Consider the following 20,371-nt stretch of genomic DNA (forward strand, 5'->3'; position numbering starts at 1 on the left):
CTCAATCTACTAAGCCACTTAGCTGCCTTCATTTGCTTTTTAACAAAATTTTTAAAACTTTAATTCTTTCTCCCTCCTTCTCTCTCTCTCTCTCTCTCTCTCTCTCTCTCTCTCTCTCTCTCTCTCTCTCTCTCTCTCTCTCTCTCTCTCTCTCTCTCTCTCTCTCTCTCTCTCCTCTCTCTCTCCCCCCCTCTCTCTCTTTCTCTCTCTCTCCCTCCCTCCATCTCATTCCCTCCCTCTTTCTCTTTTTCTCTATCTCCCTCTCTCTCTGTGTCTTTCTCTCAACCTTTACCTTCTGTCTTGGTATCAGTACTAAGACGGAAGAATGAAAAGGGCTAGGCAATCAGGGATAAATGACTTGTCCAGGGTCACAGAGCTAGGGTGTATCTCAGCACAAGTCCTCTTGACTCCAGGCCTGGCATTCCATCCACTGTGCCATGTAGCTGCCCCTTATTTCTCTTTTGATTTGTTTGGACCTGTCCTTTTTCCACACAGAGGGAAAATTGAGATGTGTGTTAGGGCAAAACATTTCATTATTTACTTTAAAGGGTGGTGAAGCAATTTTCTAATCTGACCCTCACCCTCACCTGCTTCAAATATGTCAAGTAAGGGAGTGGTAAAGTCCTAGTCTTAGGAGAGAAGTGAGGACAGAGTAGTAAGAAGAAGGGATGAATAAAGAGAAATTTGAGAAAAAATTAGAGAGAGAAGAAGGGGAAGAGAATAGAGAAGAGAAGAGCAGGACAGAGGGAGAAGAATAAGAGAGGGAAGGAGGAAGAAAGCAGAAAAGGGAAAGACGACACAGAGGGGACAAAAAGGGTCAGCTGGGGGGTTCAGGGAATAGAGAGCCAGGCCTGGAGTTGGGAAGTTCTGGGTTTGAATCTGGCCTCAGTTACTGCCTGGTTGTGCGACCTTGAGTGAGTCACTTGACCCCCATTGTCTACCCTTACCACTCTTCTGCCTTGAAGCCAATACACAGTATTGATTCTAAGACAGAAATGAACAGTTTGAAAAAAAGAGGGAAGGAGAACAGAAGGAAAGAGGGGAAAAGGGAGGAGGAAAATAGAGATGATTTAGTAAAAGAAAGCATGAAGGAGGGAGGAGTGGAGAGAATAAGGGCAGAAGGATGTGGGAGAATTCAGGGAAATGGACAAAGAAGAGGGCAGGAAGAGGGCGAAGAAGGGAAAAGGATAGCAGAGCAAAATATCCTAGAGGATCCCTTGAAAGAAGAGGACTCAGGGACCATCTTGTCCTTTCCTCTTATTTTACAAAGAAGGACACTGAAGTCCAGGGATGCTCAGTGGCATACCCAGCGGCACACAGGGAGCAAGCCTGAGATGGAACATTAGCCTCAGGTCTTCCTCTGTAGTTCCTCTCTATTACGCCAGAAGATGGGAGATAGGGGAGGCAAGGGGCAGGAAAGGTGGAGAAGGGAGACAAAAGGAAGGACGCGAGAATGACACTGGAAGAGAGAGAGGAGAAATGAGGAGGGAGAGAAAGAGGGAGGAAGGAGAGGAGAGAGTTTAGAGGGAGGAGGGGCTGAGGAACAAGACTGGGAAAAGAAGAGGGGGCGGGACTAGAGAGAAGCCTAACTCCGTGACAGCACCGCCCTAGGGGCGGGGCCCAGGCCCTGGTTGTGGAGGCGAGACGGGCAGTGGGTGGGGAAGGAGGTGGATCCTGGCTGCTGGAGACAGACAGGCCTGGGCTAACTAGGGAGCGGACGGGGATGAGGCATCTGTGTCGCAGGTTGAGGAAGCTGCGGAGCCTGAGGATGGGCGGAACCAAGCAGGCCCGGAGCGCTCCGGAACACCGTCCAGGGGTGGGGCTAGAGCCCGGGTGGTTGGGCGGGAAAATGTAGTGGGTGGGGCCAGTCCATACGGGGCGGGTTGCCATGAGGGGCGGGGATTAGGCTAGAGGGTGGGGGCGGGTCTAAAGCGCGGGTGGGGAAGGCGGGCGGCTGGGGCCGCAGGCAGCCTCTGGGGGCGGGGACATCCGAGACCACAATCTGGATTGGACGGCGAGGGGGCGGGGACGTGACGCCAGAGGCGGCGGCGACTTGTTGCCCGTTGCTAGGGCGGCGCGCGCCTGGCGACGGAACGCCGCGAGTACGCGCAGGCGTCGTTGCAGAGCGCAGTGCATTGTGGGATGGGCCGGCGAGCTCGGTGGCCGCGGCGGCGGGGGCGGCGGGAGCGGCGGGGCCGGGCGGCGGCGGCCTGAGGGGGCCGGGCCGGGGCCGGAGCCGCCATGAACGCCTCGGTGGTGAAGCGCACGCAGGACGCTCTGGGGAAGGTGATCAAGAAGCCACCACTGACGGAGAAGCTGCTGAGCAAGCCCCCGTTCCGCTACCTGCACGATATCATCACGGAGGTGCGGGCCCTGGCTGAGAAGGCTCGGGGGCGGGGTTCGGGGCTACTAGGACCTCCTGGGCCGGGGAGCTTCCTCTGCCATGCAGTTCGCAGCCTCCGCGGCCGCCCCTGGGGGCGGGTCGGGGACCGGCTGCCCTCGCGGAGCCTCCAGGAGGAGCCTCCTGAATGCTGCTAGGGGGGTGGGGAGTGAGGGTCGGTGCGAGGGTTACACTTGAGGCCTCCGGCGCTCCGGACCCCCCCCCACCCCTAAGTGCCGGGCACCTCAATTGGAAAGCGTGGTCCCCCCGGCCGAGGGTGGCAGGTGGGGGGCACCTGCTGTGAGTGCTCAGCTACCAGCCCAGCGTCCCAGACTCGCTGGAGAAGGAAGGACAAGCCTAGGGCCGCTGCAGAGCGAAGCAGATTGTGGCCGACTCCCCCTAACTGTCCCCGGTGCCCCCCGAACCCGCCCTGACATCTGCACTGGCTACGGGGGACAGCCTGGATGAGCTACAGCTGCCAGCGCTCAGGGGCACAGCTGGGTGGGGAAGGGGGGAGGAGCTTCCCCTCAGCTGAGCCCAGGGCAGGCCACTTTGGAGGCCCTTCTCTGGCTCCACACCCCCTCGTGTCAGTGACTTCCCTTCAGGCCTTCCTGCTGCCCCAGTGGAGCCACACAGGGCTTCTGGGTGACGGGTGGTGGCCAGGGCTGGCCAAGCCTCTTCCACCAGGTTTCCTTTCTCACATGCCCAGCAGGGGCCCGTTTTATTACTGAGTGCTGACCTGGGAGCTCTTGCTAGCCTCCTGCTTCAAAGAATCTGAGATTCCTCTGGATTTCCAGCTGCAGGCAATGGCAGCTCAAGCCCTTTGGTTTGTGGGGGTTGCCATGGAGGCCTGCCGGGCTTCCCTCTGGTGGGAGGCAGGATGAGCTCTTCCCAGCAAGCAGGAGTGCCCTTAACTGCCAGAGTTCAGGCTGTTCTCTTTGCTCTCATATTCCTTGGCTAATACGAATATCCTCATGCTTCAGTGCGAACTTTCTTTGTAGGTTTTTGAAAAACCGACCCAAGGGGGGGACTCGTATTCTGAAAAATCCTGTATCCTGTAGAAGTGCCACTTGACTATATACTTTGGGCACATTAGAGGAGAACGCGACATTTTGTCCATCAGCTGTTACTGGCTATAGATAGTATTTCTGTCCCAAGTATTCCGCTACTGTGGAAGAGGCAGTCTAGAAAGTAAAGAGAGCCTTTGTGTTTGCCTGAAAGAAACCGAATTCACACCTTGGCCATCAGCAACCCGCAGAGAACCTGGGAAGAGGAGCAGGTTTTGTGGATCTGTTTCATGCAGTGGGAGGGATAAGATGCATTCAAATAGTGCTGCACACTCTGGATTGGTTGGTTTGGTTATGTAAAAGCATTCGGTTCGGGATGGCAGCTTTGGCTGTGATGGAGGTTTAGGAGCGCCTGGCACTGCCCGGCAGCATGGCCCGGCTTCATGTTCTCTCCAGTTAGTTGTGATTCATGGAAGTCATCAGAAGGGCCAATGGCCCAGAGTCACGTGCGGAGCCCTTCAGCTCCACCTAGAGGCCTCCCGAAAGCCTGCAGGGGTCTGTCCATTCATTGATTCTAGTTTGGTTCCTTCAGTCCGTGAATGAACCCCAGTTCACTGCACTGTGGTATAGCCTGAGGATGCCCAACCTTTTCCAGCGTGGACCCCTTTGAAGAGAAAAAGCATCCAGACGGGTCATATTGTTACTCTCGGCGGAAAAAATGCACGACAAAGTCCACCTAATTCACTACTTCATAAGACCACTCACATGTATTTGAATATAACGTCCCTTTCCGACTTCCTAATTTCCACTAATGCTACCGTTATCCACCCAGTCCCTCCTGTTTGAGTCCCCTTTGATTCTTCCTCTGGGCCCTTACAGTCATAGTCTGGCGTCCTCCACCCTTCAGCCAGCTCTGAATGCTGTGAGTGTATTGTCAGTGGCTCCTGCATTCAGCCCTTCTTCATCGCTTATTGATCGAGAGCTCTGCCTGGGCTATTCAGTCTTTATGCTATTGAGCCGAACTCCCTGAGCCTGGAGTGCCCCTCTGTAAAACTGGCTGGGGAGGAGGAGGACTCTGGCCTATCGAAAGGCTTAGCCTTGTCCTGATTCTCCCAGAGGGTAGCACAGGGACCCGCGTAAGAGCGGGACCCTGAGGAGATTTGGGATTGGGTGTGAGGACAAAGTTGCTAACAACTGGAGCTTTCTCCAGGTTGCCTCCGGACGAGAAGGGGGAGTATCTTCAAGCAAGAGTTAGGTGTTGGTATGGGGATATATTACATAGTGGAGACAGTCTTGCTTAGGAGGTGATTAGCTGACCTCTAAGATCCTCTGAGGGCTCCTGCTTCTGGTCTGACCTTCGTGGGCTCATTGGTTGAAGTCATGGAAATGAGCAAAAGGATTTGAGTGTTCATGGGGAAGCAAGACAGCTCTGTGGTGTGATGGAAGATGGGGGAATCAGAGGAAAGAACTGTTGACCCTGGTCTTTCTTCCATTCTCATCTTCTGTCAGTCTCATTCCTAGTCATTGTATCTACCTGTGGAATGATATATTTGCCATGACTTGCTAACTACAGTTCAAGCCATGGAATTGGGAAGACCTGAGTTCAAGTCTTGCCTCTAACATATGAACTCTGTGACTCTGGGCAAGTTTCACCCCCCCCCCCATCTCAACTTTGAGATTGTATAAATATATAAATTCAAGATAAAAATATCAACTTCCTTAGTGGAGGGAGTCTCCACAAAAGAAATTCCCTGTGGCCAGGAAACTCAGATCTTAACCCTTCTAGCATCCCAAATGAAGAAAACATCTTTGAATATGGGCAGAATCTAGGACCTTATCTGCCAGGGTGGGTAATCTCCACTAATTTGGATTTCAATCTCTAAGGAATTTTGTCCTCAGTGGTTTGTATTCATGACTTTTCTAGAGAGGCTTTACCCCTGGCCCTGGAGACATTTTGATCATTGTTGCATCTGACAGGGGCCAGGTGAGTTGTCCATCATTTTCTTTAATATGCTAGAACCATTTAGGTACTGAAAAAACTTTTTGATAAAATCGATGTAAATTATCAGAAGACAGTTACTTAAGACTGCTAAAAAAAGGTTAACGTGTTTTTATCTTATTTTTATCAGTGTTCTCTGTTTTTGTCCTCAGAGGCAGTATGGTATGACAGATAGAGAGCTGGCCTGAAACCAGGAGGAGCCTTGCCGTCTATGTGCTCCTCAGTACTCAGGGCAACTCTTAAGTTGCAGAGAAGGCACAGACTTGCATTGATTAGGGGCATGTCCTTAATCAAGAGTTTCTTATACCAATGACATCACTGGTCCAGTTTGATTCTATCCCATCCATTTTGTTTTTTACAGCAAATTTTGTTGTTGTTTTATCCTTTTTCTGTCTATTGAGCTATTTATTCTTTGTGATAAAGACTAAAAAGAAAGGGTAACAAATTAACAAGCTAACATATTAACTATATCTTGTAGCATTCAGTTCCCATTGTTCCCACCTCTGCAGTGAAAGGACATAGCATTTTGTTTAACCTTTCTATGGGGTCAAGCTTAGTTACATAGTGTTTAGTTTCTCCTTCCCTCTTTCCCCCTTCTCTCCTTCCTTCCCTCTTACTATCTCTTTTTTCCTTAGTTCTTTTAGTTTATAGTGTAGTCATTGTTTATATTATTTTCCTGGTTCAGTTTACTTCAGGTTGCATCTGTTCGTGCAAATCATCGATATTTTGCATTCATGAATCTGACCCAGCATCTTTTTCTTCAGTCAAGCTGAATTCTTGTAGTAGTGATGAGACTGTTTGAAGTATTGGTTATATATCCAATTGCAAATAGATAAAGGAAAGACCTAAAGCTTTTGGGGATTTAATTTAAGCCTCTTACTAGATACAGAATGATGATATATTCTGATGTGATAATAATTGACCTTTTCTTTATGTTTTGAAGGTAATTAGAATGACTGGTTTCATGAAGGGACTCTACTCAGATTCTGAGATGAAATCTGATAATGTTAAGGTACGTTTGAGAATATTGCCCTGCCTTGGCTGATGTTAATAGTTTTTCTCCCTCTTCCCCTACCCCTTTTCTTAAGTATAAAGCCATTCACACATCTTGTGGATAAAAAGGTTGCTCTTTGCATAATAGTCTGACAAAAAAATTTTAGTTCTTCCATTTTGGAGAGAAAAATGATAATTGAATGGCAAATTGAGTTGGCAAAAATGTCTCCTTACAAACCTCCTTTTAGGGGCAGCTAGGTGGCTCAGTGGATTGAGAGCCAGGCCTAGAGACAGGTTTACCTTTGGCTAAGAGATTGTTAAGATGACATCAGTAAAAGTAGCAATTTATTTTACTTTGATTTTGGATACAGCGACTCTGGAGCTATAGTTTATCTTGTCTTGGGAAGAGTTTGGTATACATTACTTTCCCAAATACCCATTTTATATGTATTACATCCCTCAGTTCTTTATTAGTCCTTTAATACAGATACTACTGAAGTCTTATAGGGTTCATTGTATAAACAACAAAACAATAAAAATTGGGGAAATAGTTTTCTTCAGGCAAAGACAATTGGATTGGAGAACACAATCCTATTTCTAAATTATTTGGAACTCTATTTCATTCTCAATCTTGTTTATTATAAGAGAGTAGATTTCTGATTTTGTACCATATGAGATCATTGGAGAGGGAGTTTGACCTGGGGAACGTTCCGTATATGGAATCAAGACAGCCTCTCTGTTCAAAAATCTACCTTTGGCCTGTACTAGCTGTGTGATTCTGGTCAAATCTCTCCTTCAGCTTCTCAGAGTCTCAGGCAACTCCCCCAAATTGACTTACTAAGTCTTATCCTGATTTTTAGTTTTCCCTCCCTGGCAGATCCCATGCTAATGAAATCATGTATTTGCAAATGGCCTTATTGCTATGCTTTGTAATGAAATCAGCAAGGACTAGTTAGTACACATATTATTCTGGTAGACCCTTTGAAAAGTTCTCTCTTTAGCTTTTATGAAATCCATATGCCTTAATATGTATTGTTGATTATTAAGGGAAAATATATACTTGGTAAGTCAAAATGCAGCCTTAAAGTCTCCTTCAGCTGGGCATCACTGGTGTGGCAGTCAGCCCACCTCCTTCCAATGCCAGCATCTCATAGCAGGCCACTCACTATTGTCTTTGGTCACCAGCAGCTCTGATTTTGGGGGAGATCTTGGGAGTCGGTGATTTGCCACTCAGTGATAGCACCAGGATATTGGTTATTGGGTTCACAAGATGGGCTCTGGGGGGCAAAGAGCAACTTAAGACTGTCTCCAGGACTGAGCTCAGCTGGTTTTCATGCAACACTGGGCCTGGCTCTTAGGCTGGCTCCAGTATTTGTCCAAGGATTATATTCTGAGATTAAGTAACTCCCAGTGACCTTGGTCTCCTGAGAAGAGTGCCTTGTTGACGTTCCCATAGGAATGAGGCTGGTGTTGCAAAGCTTTCTGTTAGGAGTTCAACTCAGTCCTAGAATGGATTGAATGGAATAATTTTGATTTATTTACAGAGATATCCAGCATTTGTAAAGATGAAGTGATTTCCTTCTTAGCCATGCATATTAAAAATGAGAACTTTATCAGTGCGAAGCCAACATAAATGATGAGCATAAATATTGTATTTTATATTTCAACTTTTCAGGATAAAGATGCAAAAATTAGCTTCCTTCAGAAAACCATAGATGTTGTGATAATGGTTTCAGGAGAACCATTATCTGTGAAACCAGCACGGATTGTGGCAGGACATGAACCAGAAAGAACGAATGAGCTCCTCCAGGCAATTGGAAAATGCTGTCTCAATAAGGTAATACTTCACAAGGAAGTTACAAGCATCAAGAACATGAGTGTAAGAAAGAAGAGTTTTGTGGCATTACCTGTTTGCCCTTTTCATTCCTCAATTTCTGGCTCCCACGTTGCTATCCATGGAATCCTTCCATTTCTGCTGCATCATTTCCAAAGTTGAGGTGGTGGGGGCAAGGAGGGTGGGTAGGTGAAGGCCTTATTCTCTTGTTTTGATTCCCTGGTAGATGAGGTAAGGGAACAGTGGCAGCCTGGAAGCTCAGGCAGGTTGCCTGCCTAAAAAGCAGTCTTCCTAAAAATTCCATCAGTTAGAAATCCATTCATTTACTGAAACTATTACATAAATGCCTATTATTATTCCCATTTTACAGTTCTAGACTAAGTCTCATATCTCAGTGTGAGTTACTTTTTCATTATTAATTGATATTGGATTGACGTATTTTTAGTTATCATCTTCATTGCCAAATATATCCTGCCCTTCTTCCCTAATGGTTAAATACCTTGAGACTCCACTTTCAAAGGCCAGTAGAGGCTGGCTTTCACTTTTCCCTAGGGCCAAGTTTGGCCATTGTAATTGGTGTCAGTTACTGTAATTAGATAATCTGACAATGACACTGGAAATCAGAGTTATCTGCCACTAGCAAGGAAAAGTCGAGTCAATGATGGTGAACCTTTTAGAGATGTGGTGCCAGACCCCACCCCTCTAGACTCAGTGCTATGCCTGCCTTCCCCCCTCAGAGACTGAGTGCCCTGCTTCCCCTTTACCCCACACAGGAAAGGGAGAAAGCTCTCCCATTGGGCAGCTGGGCACAGGGGTGGGTGAAATGAGGAGTGTCCTCAGTGAGTGTAGAGGGGGGGGCGTGGCCCAAGCACTCTGCTCCTCTCGAATTCTGCTGCCTGTGAGCTGCCCCTTTTGCCCTGTGTACTCCCATTGGGCTGCTGGGCAGAGGGAGGGTGGTATGAAAAAAATGTCATCAGGTACAGTAGAGAGGGGGAGGAGAGCAGCCCCACCAGTCCCGCTGCCTTTCTAGTAAGGAACTCTTGGGGGGGGGGGGGGAGAAGGGTGGCCAAGTGCCCACCAAGAGCTCTTTGCATGCCATCTTTGGCACCCATGCCATAGGTTCACCGGGGTGGCCTTTGGACAATCAGAAGGAAAGTAAGGGAGAAGAAATAGTGTCACAGGGTAAACAATGTAGAGTGTCTAGCTTTCCAGTTTTGCCTAAGGCTCTGTTGGCCCCCGGGCTCCTGAAGACTGGAGGTTCTGACTATGCCTTTTACTGGATCAGACTGCCTGGAAAGAGTGTTAACCTCATCTTCTCCCCTGAGTCAGGCCTCCCTCATCTTCACTAGTCCAGGCTAAATAGGCATAACCTCTATAAGTTTCACTGTTGATCTGTCAGGAGGAGGGGAGGAAGAAGGAACCTGGAAAGGGAACAGAGATTGGACGATGAGGAGGAGAAACTGTGACTGCGTCTCTGTTATCTAACCAATGTTCCTAGGATTTTCCCGTTTCAAAGGGAGGAAGGGAACCAGCATTTATTATTTTTTCTTCCATTTGAATTAGTTTATTTAGTCAATTTAGAAGATTATTCCTTGGTTACAATAATCACATTATTTTCCTCCCTCCCTTCCACCCACCCTTTCCACAGCCCACATGCAGTTTCACTGGGTATTGCTTGTGTCCTTGATCAGAAACTATTTCCATGTTGTTAATGTTTGCACCAGGATGTTCATTTAGAGTCTCCATCCCCCGCCATATCCCCTTGACCCATGTATTCAAGCAGTTGTTTTCCTTTGGTGTTTTTACTCCCATAGTGTTTCCTCTGCATGTGGATAGTGGTTTTTCTCGTAGATTCCTCCTAGTTGTTCAGGATCACTGCATTGCCACTAATGGAGAAGTCCATTACATTCGATTGTACCACAGTGTATCGGTCTCTGTGTATAATGTTTTCCTGGTTCTACTCCTCTCACTCTGCATCACTTCCTGGAGGTTGTTCAAGTCTCTATGGAATTCTTCCACTTTGTTATTCCTTTTTGCATTCCATCACCGACATATACCACAATGTGTTCAGCCATTTCCCAATTGAAGGGCATCCCCTCATTTTCTAATTTTATGCCACCACAAAGAGCGCAGCTATGAATATTCTCGTACATGTCTTTTTCCTTATTATTTCCTTGGGGTACAAACCCAGCAGTACTATGGCTGGATCAAAGGGCAGACAGTTTTTTAGCACCCTTTGGCCATAGTTCCAAATTGCCCTCCAGAATAGTTGGATCAATTCACAACTCCACCAGCAATGAATTAATGTCCCAACGTTGCCACATCCCCCCCAGCATTCATTACTTTCCTTTGGTGTCATGTTAGCCAATCTGCTAGGTGTGAGGTGATACCTCAGAGTTGTTTTGATTGGCATTTCTCTGATTATAAGAGATTTACTTTTTTTTTAACATTATTTTATTTGGTCATTTCCAAACATTATTCATTGGAAACAAAGATCATTTTCTTTTCCTCTCTCCCCACCCCATTTAGAACACTTTTTCATGTGCTTTTAAATAGTTTTGATTTTTTTAACTGAAAATTGCCTATTCATGTCCCTTGCCCATTTATCAATTAGAAGATGGCTTGATTTTTTGTACAATTGGCTTAGCTCTTTGTAAATTTGAGTAATTAGACCTTTGTCAGAAGTTTTTGTAATTAAGATTGTTTCCCAATTTGTTGCTTCCCTTCTAATTTTGGATGCATTAGTTTTGTTTGTACAAAAACTTTTAATTTGATATAATCAAAATTGTTGATTTTACATTTTGTGATTTTTTTTCTAGCCCTTGCTTGGTTTTAAAGTCTTTCCTTTCCCATAGATCTGACAAGAATACTATTCTGTGTTCGCCTAATTTGCTTATAGTTTCCTTCTTTATATTCAGGTCATTCACTCAGTCTGTTTTTATCTTGGTGTAGGGTATGAGATATTGATCCAAACCTAATCTCTCCCATATTGTCTTCCAATTTTCCCAGCAGTTTTTATCAAATAGTGGGTTTTGGTCCCCAAAACTGGGCTCTTTGGGCTTATCATAGACTGTCTTGCTTAGGTCATTTACCCCAAGTCTATTCCACTGATCCTCCTTTCTGTCTCTTAGCCAGTACCAAATGGTTTTAATGACCACTGCTTTATAGTATAGTTTGAGATCTGGGACTGCAAGTCCTCCTTCCTTTGCATTTTTTTTCATGATTTCCTTGGTTATCCTTGATCTTTTGTTCTTCCAAATGAACTTTGTTATGTTTTTTTCTAATTCGGTAAAAAAGCTTTTTGGTAGTTCAATGGGTATAGCACTAAATAGATAGATAAGTTTAGGTAGGATTGCCATTTTTATTATGTCAGCTCATCCCACCTATGAGTAATCAATTTTTTTTTCCAATTGTTTAGAGCTAGTTTTAATTGTGTGGAGAGTGTTTTGTAGCTGTATTCATATAGTTCCTGTGTTTGTCTTGGCAGATAGATTCCTAAATATTTTATATTGTCTACGATGATTTTAAATGGAATTTCTCTTTCTAATTCTTGCTGCTGAAATGGGTTGGAGAAATGCTGATGACTTATGCAGGTTTATTTTGTATCCTGCAACTTTACTAAAGTTGTTGATTATTTCGACTAGCTTTTTGACTAATTCTCTAGGATTCTTTAAGTAGACCATCATATCATCCGCAAAGAGTGATAGCTTGGTCTTCTCATTGCCAATTTTAATGCCTTCAATTTCTTTTTCTTCTCTAATTGCTACTGCTAGTGTTTCTAGTACAATGTTAAATAATAGAGATGATAATGGGCATCCTTGTTTCACTCCTGATCTTATTGGGAAGGCTTCTAGTTTATCCCCATTGCAGATGATGTTTGCTGATGGTTTCAGATATATATCTGTTTATTATTTTTAGGAAAGGCCCTTCTATTCCTATACTTTTTAGTGTTTTCAATAGGAATGGGTGTTGTATTTTATCAAAGGCTTTTCCTGCATCTATTGAGATAATCATGTGATTTTTGTCAGTTTGCTTGTTAATATGGTCAATTATGTAGATGGTTTTCCTAATATAGAACCATCCTTACATTCCTGGTATGAATCATACCTGGTCATAGTGAATAACCCTTGTAATGACTTGCTGGAATCTTTTTGCTAGTATCCTATTTAAGATTTTTGCATCTATATTCATTAAGGAGATTGGTCTATAGTTTTCTTTCTCTGTTTTTGACCTGCCTGGCTTTGGGATCAGTACCATATTTGTGTTGTAAAATGAATTTGGTAGAACTCCTTCTTGGCTTATTATGTCAGATAGTTTGTATAATATTGGGATTAGTTGTTCATTGAATGTTTGATAGAATTCATTTGTGAATCCATCTGGACCTGGGGATTTTTTCTTAGGGAGTTCTTTGATGGCTTTTTCAATTTCTTTTTCTGATATGGGGTTGTTTAGGTAATTTATTTCTTCCTCTGTTAGTCTAGGCAATTTACATTTTTGTAAGTATACATCCATATCACCTAGATTGTCATACGTGTTGCTATATAATTGGGCATAATAGTTTTTAATGATTGCCTTGATTTCCTCTTCATTAGAGGAGAGGTCTCCTTTTTCATCTTGGATACTGTCAATTTGGTTTATTTCTTTCCTTTTTTTAATTAGACTGACTAGTACTTTGTCTATTTTATTTGTTTTTTCAAAGTACCAGCTTCTAGTCTTATTTATTAAATCAATAGTTCTTTGACTTTCAATTTTATTAATTTCTCCTTTGAGTTTTAGGATCTCTAATTTAGTCTTCATCTGAGGATTTTTAATTTGTTCACTTTCTAGTTTTTTAATTTGCATGCCCAATTCATTGACCTCTGCCCTCCCTAATTTGTTAATATATGAACTCAAGGATATAAATTTCCCCCTGAGTACTGCTTTGCCTGCATCCCATAGGTTTTGAAAGGATGTCTCATCATTGTCATTTTCTTCAATGAAGTTATTGTTTCTATGATTTATTTTTTAACCAGTTTTGGAGAATTGTATTGTTCAATTTCCAACTAATTTTTTATTTACCTCTCCATTTGCCCTTACTAATTATTATTTTCATTGCATTGTGATCTGAGAAGGTTGCATTTATTATTTCTGCTCTTTTGTACTTGTTTGCAATGTTTTTATGCCCTAATACATGGTCGATTTTTATGAATGTACCATGTGCTAATGAAAAGAAGGTGTATTCCTTTTTGTTCCTGTTTATTTTTCTCTACATATCTACTAACTCTAATTTTTCTAAGATTTCATTTACTTCTCTTACCTCTTTCTTATTTATTTTTTGGTTTGATTTATCTAGTTCGGATAGAGGAAGATTCAGTACCAGTATAGTTTTTCTATCTATTTCATCCTTGAGCTTCCCTAGTTTCTCCTTTAGAACTTTGGATGCTATGCCATTTGGTGCATACATGTTGAGTACTGATATTTCCTCATTGTCTATACTGCCTTTTATCAGGATGTAATTATGTTCCCTATCTCTTTTAACTAGATTTATTTTTACTTTGGCTTTGTCAGATATCATGATTGCGAGTCCTGCCTTCTTTTTATCAGTTGATGCCCAGTAGATTTGGCTCCATACTCTTACCTTCACCCTATGCGTATCTACCTTCCTTATGTGTGTTTCTTGTAAACAGCATATGGTAGGGTTTTGGATTGTAATCCACTCTGCTATTCACTTGTGTTTTATAGGTGAGTTCATTGCATTCACATTCAGAGTTATGATTACTCGCTTTGTATTTCCCAGCATTTTGATTTCTACTCCTGGTCCTGCCTTTTCTTCTTTCACTATTTCCTTCTACACCAGTGTTTGTTTTTAGTCAATCTCCCTAGTTCCCACCCTTATTTTACTTCCCTTTTTACCCCCTCCCTTCTTATTCCCCCCCTTATTTGCCTTGCAGTCTTTCTAAAACTACCCCCTACCCTGTTCCTCCCTTGTACTGCTTCCCTCCCCACCAGTCCGTTTGTTACCCTTCTACTCCCCTATAAGATGCAAATCTATTCTCTGCCCCAATGGGTTGGATTGTTCTTCCCTCTTTGGGTCAATTTCAATGCATGTAAGAGTTGAGTATTTCCTATCTCCAACCTCTTTACCCTTCCAGTGTATTGATGTTCTCCCCCCTCCCACTATGAGCTTCTTTGTAACATAAATTTACCCCCTTTTGTTTCTTTTCTTATTTCTTTTAGTATTAACCTCTTTTTTTATAGCTCTAGTTGTATATATATGTGTATATATATATACACATATATATACACACATGTACATGTATTTATGCATGCATACATTTACATGCCTATTTATGTCTTGTCATTTAATCCTATACAGTTTGTCACTGTTCCCTCTAAGTGTAATTCTTCTAGCTGCCCGGTTGAAAATAACAGTTTTTAAGAGTTACCAATGACCTCTCGCTCTTTTCTTATAGGGATACATATCATTTTACTTATTGAGTCTCTTAAAAAAAGTGGTTTTTGTTTTGTTTTTCTTTTTTTCCCCCCTCTTTTTTAATTACCTTTTGATGGTTCTCTTGAGTTCTGTGCTTGGGCATCAAATTTTCTGTTCAGGTCTGGTCTTTTCTTTACAAATTCTTGGAATTCTTCTATTTTGTTGAATGACCATACTTTCCTCTGTAAGAATATAGTCAGTTTTGATGGGTAGTTGATTCTTGGTTGTAGACCTAGTTTCTTTGCTTTCTGGAATATCATATTCCATGCCTTTCGGTCCTTCAGTGTGGATGCAGCCAGATCCTGTGTTATCCTCACTGTGGTTCTATGGTATCTGAATGACTTCTTTTTGGCAGCTTGTAATATCTTTTCTTTGGTCTGATAGTTCTTGAATTTGGCTATAACATTCCTGGGTGTTGTCAGTTGGCGATTAAGTACAGGAGGTGATCTGTGGATTCTTTCAATCTCCAATTTTCCTTCTTGTTCTAGAATATTGGAACAGTTTTCTTGGATAATCTCCTGTAGTAGTATGTCCAGGCTTTTTCTTTTGTCATGGTCTTCTGGTAGACCAATGATTCTTAAATTGTCTCTCCTCGAACGATTTTCTAGATCCTCTGTTTTGTGAATGTGATGCTTCATATTTTCCTCAATTGTTTCATTCTTTTCATTTTGTTTTATAGTGTCCTGCTGCCTTGTGAGGTCTCTTAATTCTAGTTATATTCTGGTTCTTAAAGACTGGATTTCATCCTTGGCTTTTTGGTCATCCTTTTCCTTCTGGTCTGATTTTCTTTAGAGGTCATCTTTCATTCTCTTTACCTCATCTCTCATCTCCTTTGCCTCATCTTTCATGTTTGCCTCATCTTTCATCTCCTTTGTCTCATTTTCAAGCTGGTTGATTTTGGCTTTCAAGACACTATTTTCTGTTTCCAGATGACTTATCTTAGTTTTTAAATTCTTTCCCCAATTGTCTTCAGCCTCTCTTAATTGTGTTTTGAATTGCATTTTGAGTTCTTCCAAAGCCTGTATCCAATTCGCTGGGATTTCTGTTTTATTACTTGCCTCCTCCTGTGTATTGTTTGTTCTTGGTTCGTTGCCTGTGCAGAAGCTGTTGATTGTAATTTCTTTCTTCTTTTTCTGTTGTTTGCTCATATTTACCCCTTCTTTGCTTTCCGTATTTGTCTTCACTCTTGCTCCTCTTAGTTTTTTGGTTTGGGGGCTTTCTGTCAGTCTCCCCTCTTGGGGCTTTGTCAGATCTCCCAGTGAAGTCTCTGGGGGAGGAGTGTTGGAGTTTGAGTTTCCCTGTCCTCTGGAGGCTTTTGATTGGATTAAAGTCCAGCAGTCAGTGAGGGACTGGTGTTGGACCTTGGTTTCCCTGAGCTCTGAAGACTTCTGATGGGATTAAGTTCAGCTGGGTTTGGCTGGATGTGCTCTGAGGCCAAAACCTCCTGGAAGGCTGGAGCAATATGGAGGGTATCAGCCTTTCTGACCATGGTGCCAGCTATTCACTCCTTCTCTAGCTGCTTCCCTGCCACCTTTGTTCGATGCTCTGAGCCTGGCATAGACCTGCCCACAAGGTATACTCTCTAGACCAGTGCCTTTGCCCACCCAGAGGTTCCTGCTGCCACTGGAGGCTTAGCACTCTAGGTGGGCGGGGGGTGTCCTGGGACCTTCCCTCTGGCTTCCCCCTAAGCCTGAGTGTTCTTGGATTCTGCCTTTTGGGGGGGTATACCTTTTGAATTGAGTCCAGCAGGAGGGTTCTCCGGCTCTGTCTTGTTGTTAGGTTTGAACTTCAGTCCCCTAGAAGCATTTAGTTTTTGATCGGTAAGGAAGGATTTTCAGAGGTCTGAACTATTGCTGCTCCTAAGCCACCATCTTGACTCCGCCTCGACACCAGCATTTATTAAGATCCACTTTATGAATATTAGCTTATTTGTTCCTTACAGTGACCTTGGGAGACAGGTGTTATTATTATCCCCATTTTACTTTGAGAAAACTGAAGTAAACAGAGGTGAAGTGACTTGTCCAGGTCACACAGATAGTAAGGGTTTGAGGGCAGATTTGAATTTGGGTCTTCTCAAGTCAAAGTTGAGTGTGCTGTATCTAGACTCCAAAGTCTTAGAATACAGCCCAGATGCCAATACCTAGTCCCTGCTGAAACTCCTTGTAAAACCCTTGCAGTGGATTGTGGCATTTGTCTCTTTCCTGAATGACTTGAGGATCTTTTTTTCTAGAGGCAGCAGAATCCTGATGATAGACCATTGTGATTAGGAAGCTTTGGGAGTATGTGCCCAGATGCTGATTCTCTAGCCTTTCTCCCACCTTTGATCCCATTTCAGTTCTGGAGCTGGGGCTAAGCTGAGTCAGAGGGGAGCCCAGACTGCTTCAGTTGTGCAGAGACAAGTCCCTTACCCTCTTAAATACTCAACCTAGGACAACTGAAAGTTGGGTGTCCTCTGCTCTGGCTTTAGGGAGTGAAGCCCGGAGAACTTTTTGCTTTGAGTGTTTTTCTCTTCCCTCACTCCAGTCTTGTTTCTGAGTTGCCTGCCTTGGTGAGTGTGGGCATGTTGTACTTGATCAGAGGCCAAGGAGAGAGGGAGGCTCAGAGCCCCTAGAAGAGCTGTGCCTCTGAGATGCTCTTAGAATGGCAGGTTCTTGGGGGTCAGGGGCTATTTCATTGTCACCCCAGAGCCAAGCACAGAACCAGAGACAGAGCAGGGACTGAATCAGTTCACTGCTTGTTGCCTGCGAGATTGAGCAGTGTTTCCTGGGTGTGTGCCCTTCCAGCTTTAGGGAGGGCCTCTGCACCATCCCCATAGCCTTGACCATTTATGTTGGTCTTCTCACCTCCCCAGCTATGACCCTCTCAGGCAGCCCTGGAGGAAGCTGGTGTCCAGGAAGTAATGGAGATCTCTGAGAGGCCTTGAGTTAAGAGCTAGGCCTCCAGGCTGATAGAGCTAGGGGCCTGAGGCAGAAACCAGGCAGCCTTGGAGGTTTTGAGTACAGACTCCAAAGGCTAGAAGTCCTCTTGTCGAGGCACCATCATAAGCTGAGGCCCTGAAGGCAAACAGTTCAATAGCTCCTCAGGGTAAGCTTGTCCCAGGGACATCCCAGCCTTGAGAGACAGCCTTTACCTGGTGAGCTTCTGCTGTCCAGCACATTAATGGAGACAGCTGAGAATGGAAGTGTTGGAACAGGCTCTGACCTCACTGCTGAGACCATTGGCTGGCCAAGAGCCCTGAGGAAGAAGCATCACGTTGAGGGCAGGGATCTAGTTGGACTCCATCTGACCTTTCTTTTCCCAAGTTTCATTCCTGTCAGGTTGACTTATGAGCAAGAATCAGCTGCAGCCGGAGGATACTTTTAGATAGGAAGTTTGAAGGGCCACAGGCAGAACGAGGCCCATATGTGAAGTCAGGGTTGGTGTGAGGGTGGCTTTGACTGGGCTTGCCAAACTGGTCCCCAGGGCTGGGTTTTTCTTTTCTTCAGTGGGGTGAAGAAGAAAAATCAGTGCCAATTAAAAAAAGGAAGCATGATGGGATCCTGTCAGGGATGAATGGTAGTATCTTGGGGAAAGGAGGCCGGCCCGTTTTCTCTCTGTGAGCTAAGAAGGGTTTGTGTAGCTCTAGTACTCAGTTGAGGAGCAGCACCCTGTCAACAAGGATTCAGTTCCTTGCACAACACAGTGGCTGTTGTTGTGGGGACCCAATTCAAAAAGCATCAGGATGCTGGATACACAGATAGAAAACCTTAGAGAAGAAAATCCAGAGCAAGGAAGTGAGTCAGGCTCTACTCACTCCTGTCATTGTGACCTTGGGTCTCAGTTTCCTTACCAGAAAAATGAAAAAGGTTATGGGATGATCTCTGGCCCTGCCCTCTGCAGTTCACGTTAAAGTACAAATTCAGAGAAGTCAGTAACCAGCACTCAGCAAAGGGGCCGGACCGTAAATGCTATGGGAGAATTTCAGAGGAAGGAAAAATTTCCTGGAAGGACCACTTCCCTGGCAGCCTCCCCAGGGGCTGCAGCCTTCTGATTGGTCTCTCTATGGCCATTCTCTTCCTTTTCCAATTTCTCTCCAACAGCCCTGCCATAATAGTGTAAAAATTAAATTAGTCTCTAGTAATAGAAACATTATATTTTATGAGGTTTATTAAGGATTATTAGAAATCAAGGAATAAAGAAAATACAAACAAGAAAACCACATGCTCAGGGCTGATTAGCCCATTCAAAACCCTCACAGTTAGCTTACTACATCCTTGTAAATGGAAGAGTGCGAAGTAGGTGTTGCTGCCAGTTAAATACTCCTTGTGATCTCGCCCAGGTGGAGAGTCAGGTGAGATTATAGAGAATTCTGGGAAATACCAAGGACTTCTGGGGATTGAAGTCTAGGCTTCAAATCTCCATTTTACAATAGTTTTCCTAAAGCTCAAATGGACTCTTCCACACATCAAGCCCTAATTGTCCTTGGCCCCTCCTGGACACTAGTTTGAACCACAATCTCCTCTTTAGGACTTCAGCCCACTTTACAGGCCAGGGATGGCAAACCTATGTCATGGGTGCCAAGATGGCTCGAAGAGTACTCTCTATGGGCATGTAACTGCCCTCCCCCTAAGAGTTCATTACTAGAAAGGCAGAGGGACTAGGTTGAAGCTGCTTCCCTCCCCCTCTCCACTTCCCTTCCCCACCCCTCTGCCCAGCAGCCCAATGGAAGTGCACAGGGGTAAGGGGGGTGGCTCACAGGTGGCAGAGATGGAGGGGAGCAGAGAACTTGGTCCATTCCCCTTCCCCTGTCTACCCTCACTAAGGGCATTCATCACTTCACCCTCCCAGCAGTCCAGTGAGAGCGCTTTCTCCCTCTCTTGTGTAGGGTAAAGCACCTGGGAGGGGGGAGGGGATGCCATGGCACATGGTCTCTGTTGGGGGTGGGCATGGTACTCTGTGGTGGGGGCATGGCACTTGGTCTCTAAAAGGTTTGCCAGCACTGTTCTCAGCCTTTTGATGATAGTTCCCCTGAAGTATTCTGTCCCCTAGCCTGCTGCCTGTACCTAGAACCTTTCACTTCTTTCAAGGCTCATGTGACACTTCCTTCAGAAAGCCTTTCTGTCTTTCTCTCTTGTTAAATGACTTAGCTGGATTTCTCTAATAGACAATAGCTGTCTGGAAGGCAGAGATAGTTTTGTTTTGGTTTTTTTTTTTTTGGCTTGTCTCTGTATTCTCAGGGCCTGGCATAGCACCTGGTTCATGACAAGGATTTCCTTAGGGTTTTATGAGCTATGCCTTACTAACTGGGCCCAGTTGATGCCAGGGTGGCTGCGGTGAGAGGGTCTGAGGGTTGGGGGCCTGATGAGTCACTCTGGCTGTTTCATGTAGGTTCAGAGCAAGGCCAAACATCTTTTTCTCTTAAATTTACCTCAATGTCTAGATGAGTGGGAGATACATAATAGATGCCCTGAAAATATCTATTTCGTGGAGAGCTGCTTCCCCCTTGCTTCAGATAGGAGGCGACTTTCTGTTTTTCTTTAGAGATTCCTTTCTTCCTTAGAGGAGGAGACCTCCAGGCTCTTGGCTGACAGGCCCAAATGCTTAATGCACTGAGTGGGGCCAGTTGAAGATTCACAGAGCCTGATAGGATTGGGAAGGAGGAGGCATAAAAAATTACCATCCCCATTTTATAGTGTAAGAGTAAAAT

General features: G+C 44.4%; 1 protein-coding gene across 11 annotated transcripts in view; it reads left to right on the top strand.

The window, feature by feature from the left end:
* The first annotated feature begins 2,139 nt into the window (after window positions 1-2,139).
* TRAF3IP1 (TRAF3 interacting protein 1) overlaps window positions 2,140-20,371 on the top strand; it is an 89,508-nt gene continuing 71,276 nt past the window's right edge. For all 11 annotated transcript variants that reach the window (XM_001362151.4, XM_007486038.3, XM_007486040.3 and 8 more), the window contains exons 1-3: window positions 2,140-2,364; window positions 6,330-6,398; window positions 8,055-8,216. In XM_001362151.4, coding sequence (XP_001362188.2) covers window positions 2,242-2,364; window positions 6,330-6,398; window positions 8,055-8,216 — 354 coding nt within the window. In that variant the 5' untranslated portion in view covers window positions 2,140-2,241. The remainder of the gene's footprint in view (window positions 2,365-6,329; window positions 6,399-8,054; window positions 8,217-20,371) is intronic.

Source organism: Monodelphis domestica, chromosome 2, assembly GCF_027887165.1.
Source record: "Monodelphis domestica isolate mMonDom1 chromosome 2, mMonDom1.pri, whole genome shotgun sequence".
In the NCBI taxonomy this organism is placed as follows: Eukaryota; Metazoa; Chordata; class Mammalia; order Didelphimorphia; family Didelphidae; genus Monodelphis; species Monodelphis domestica.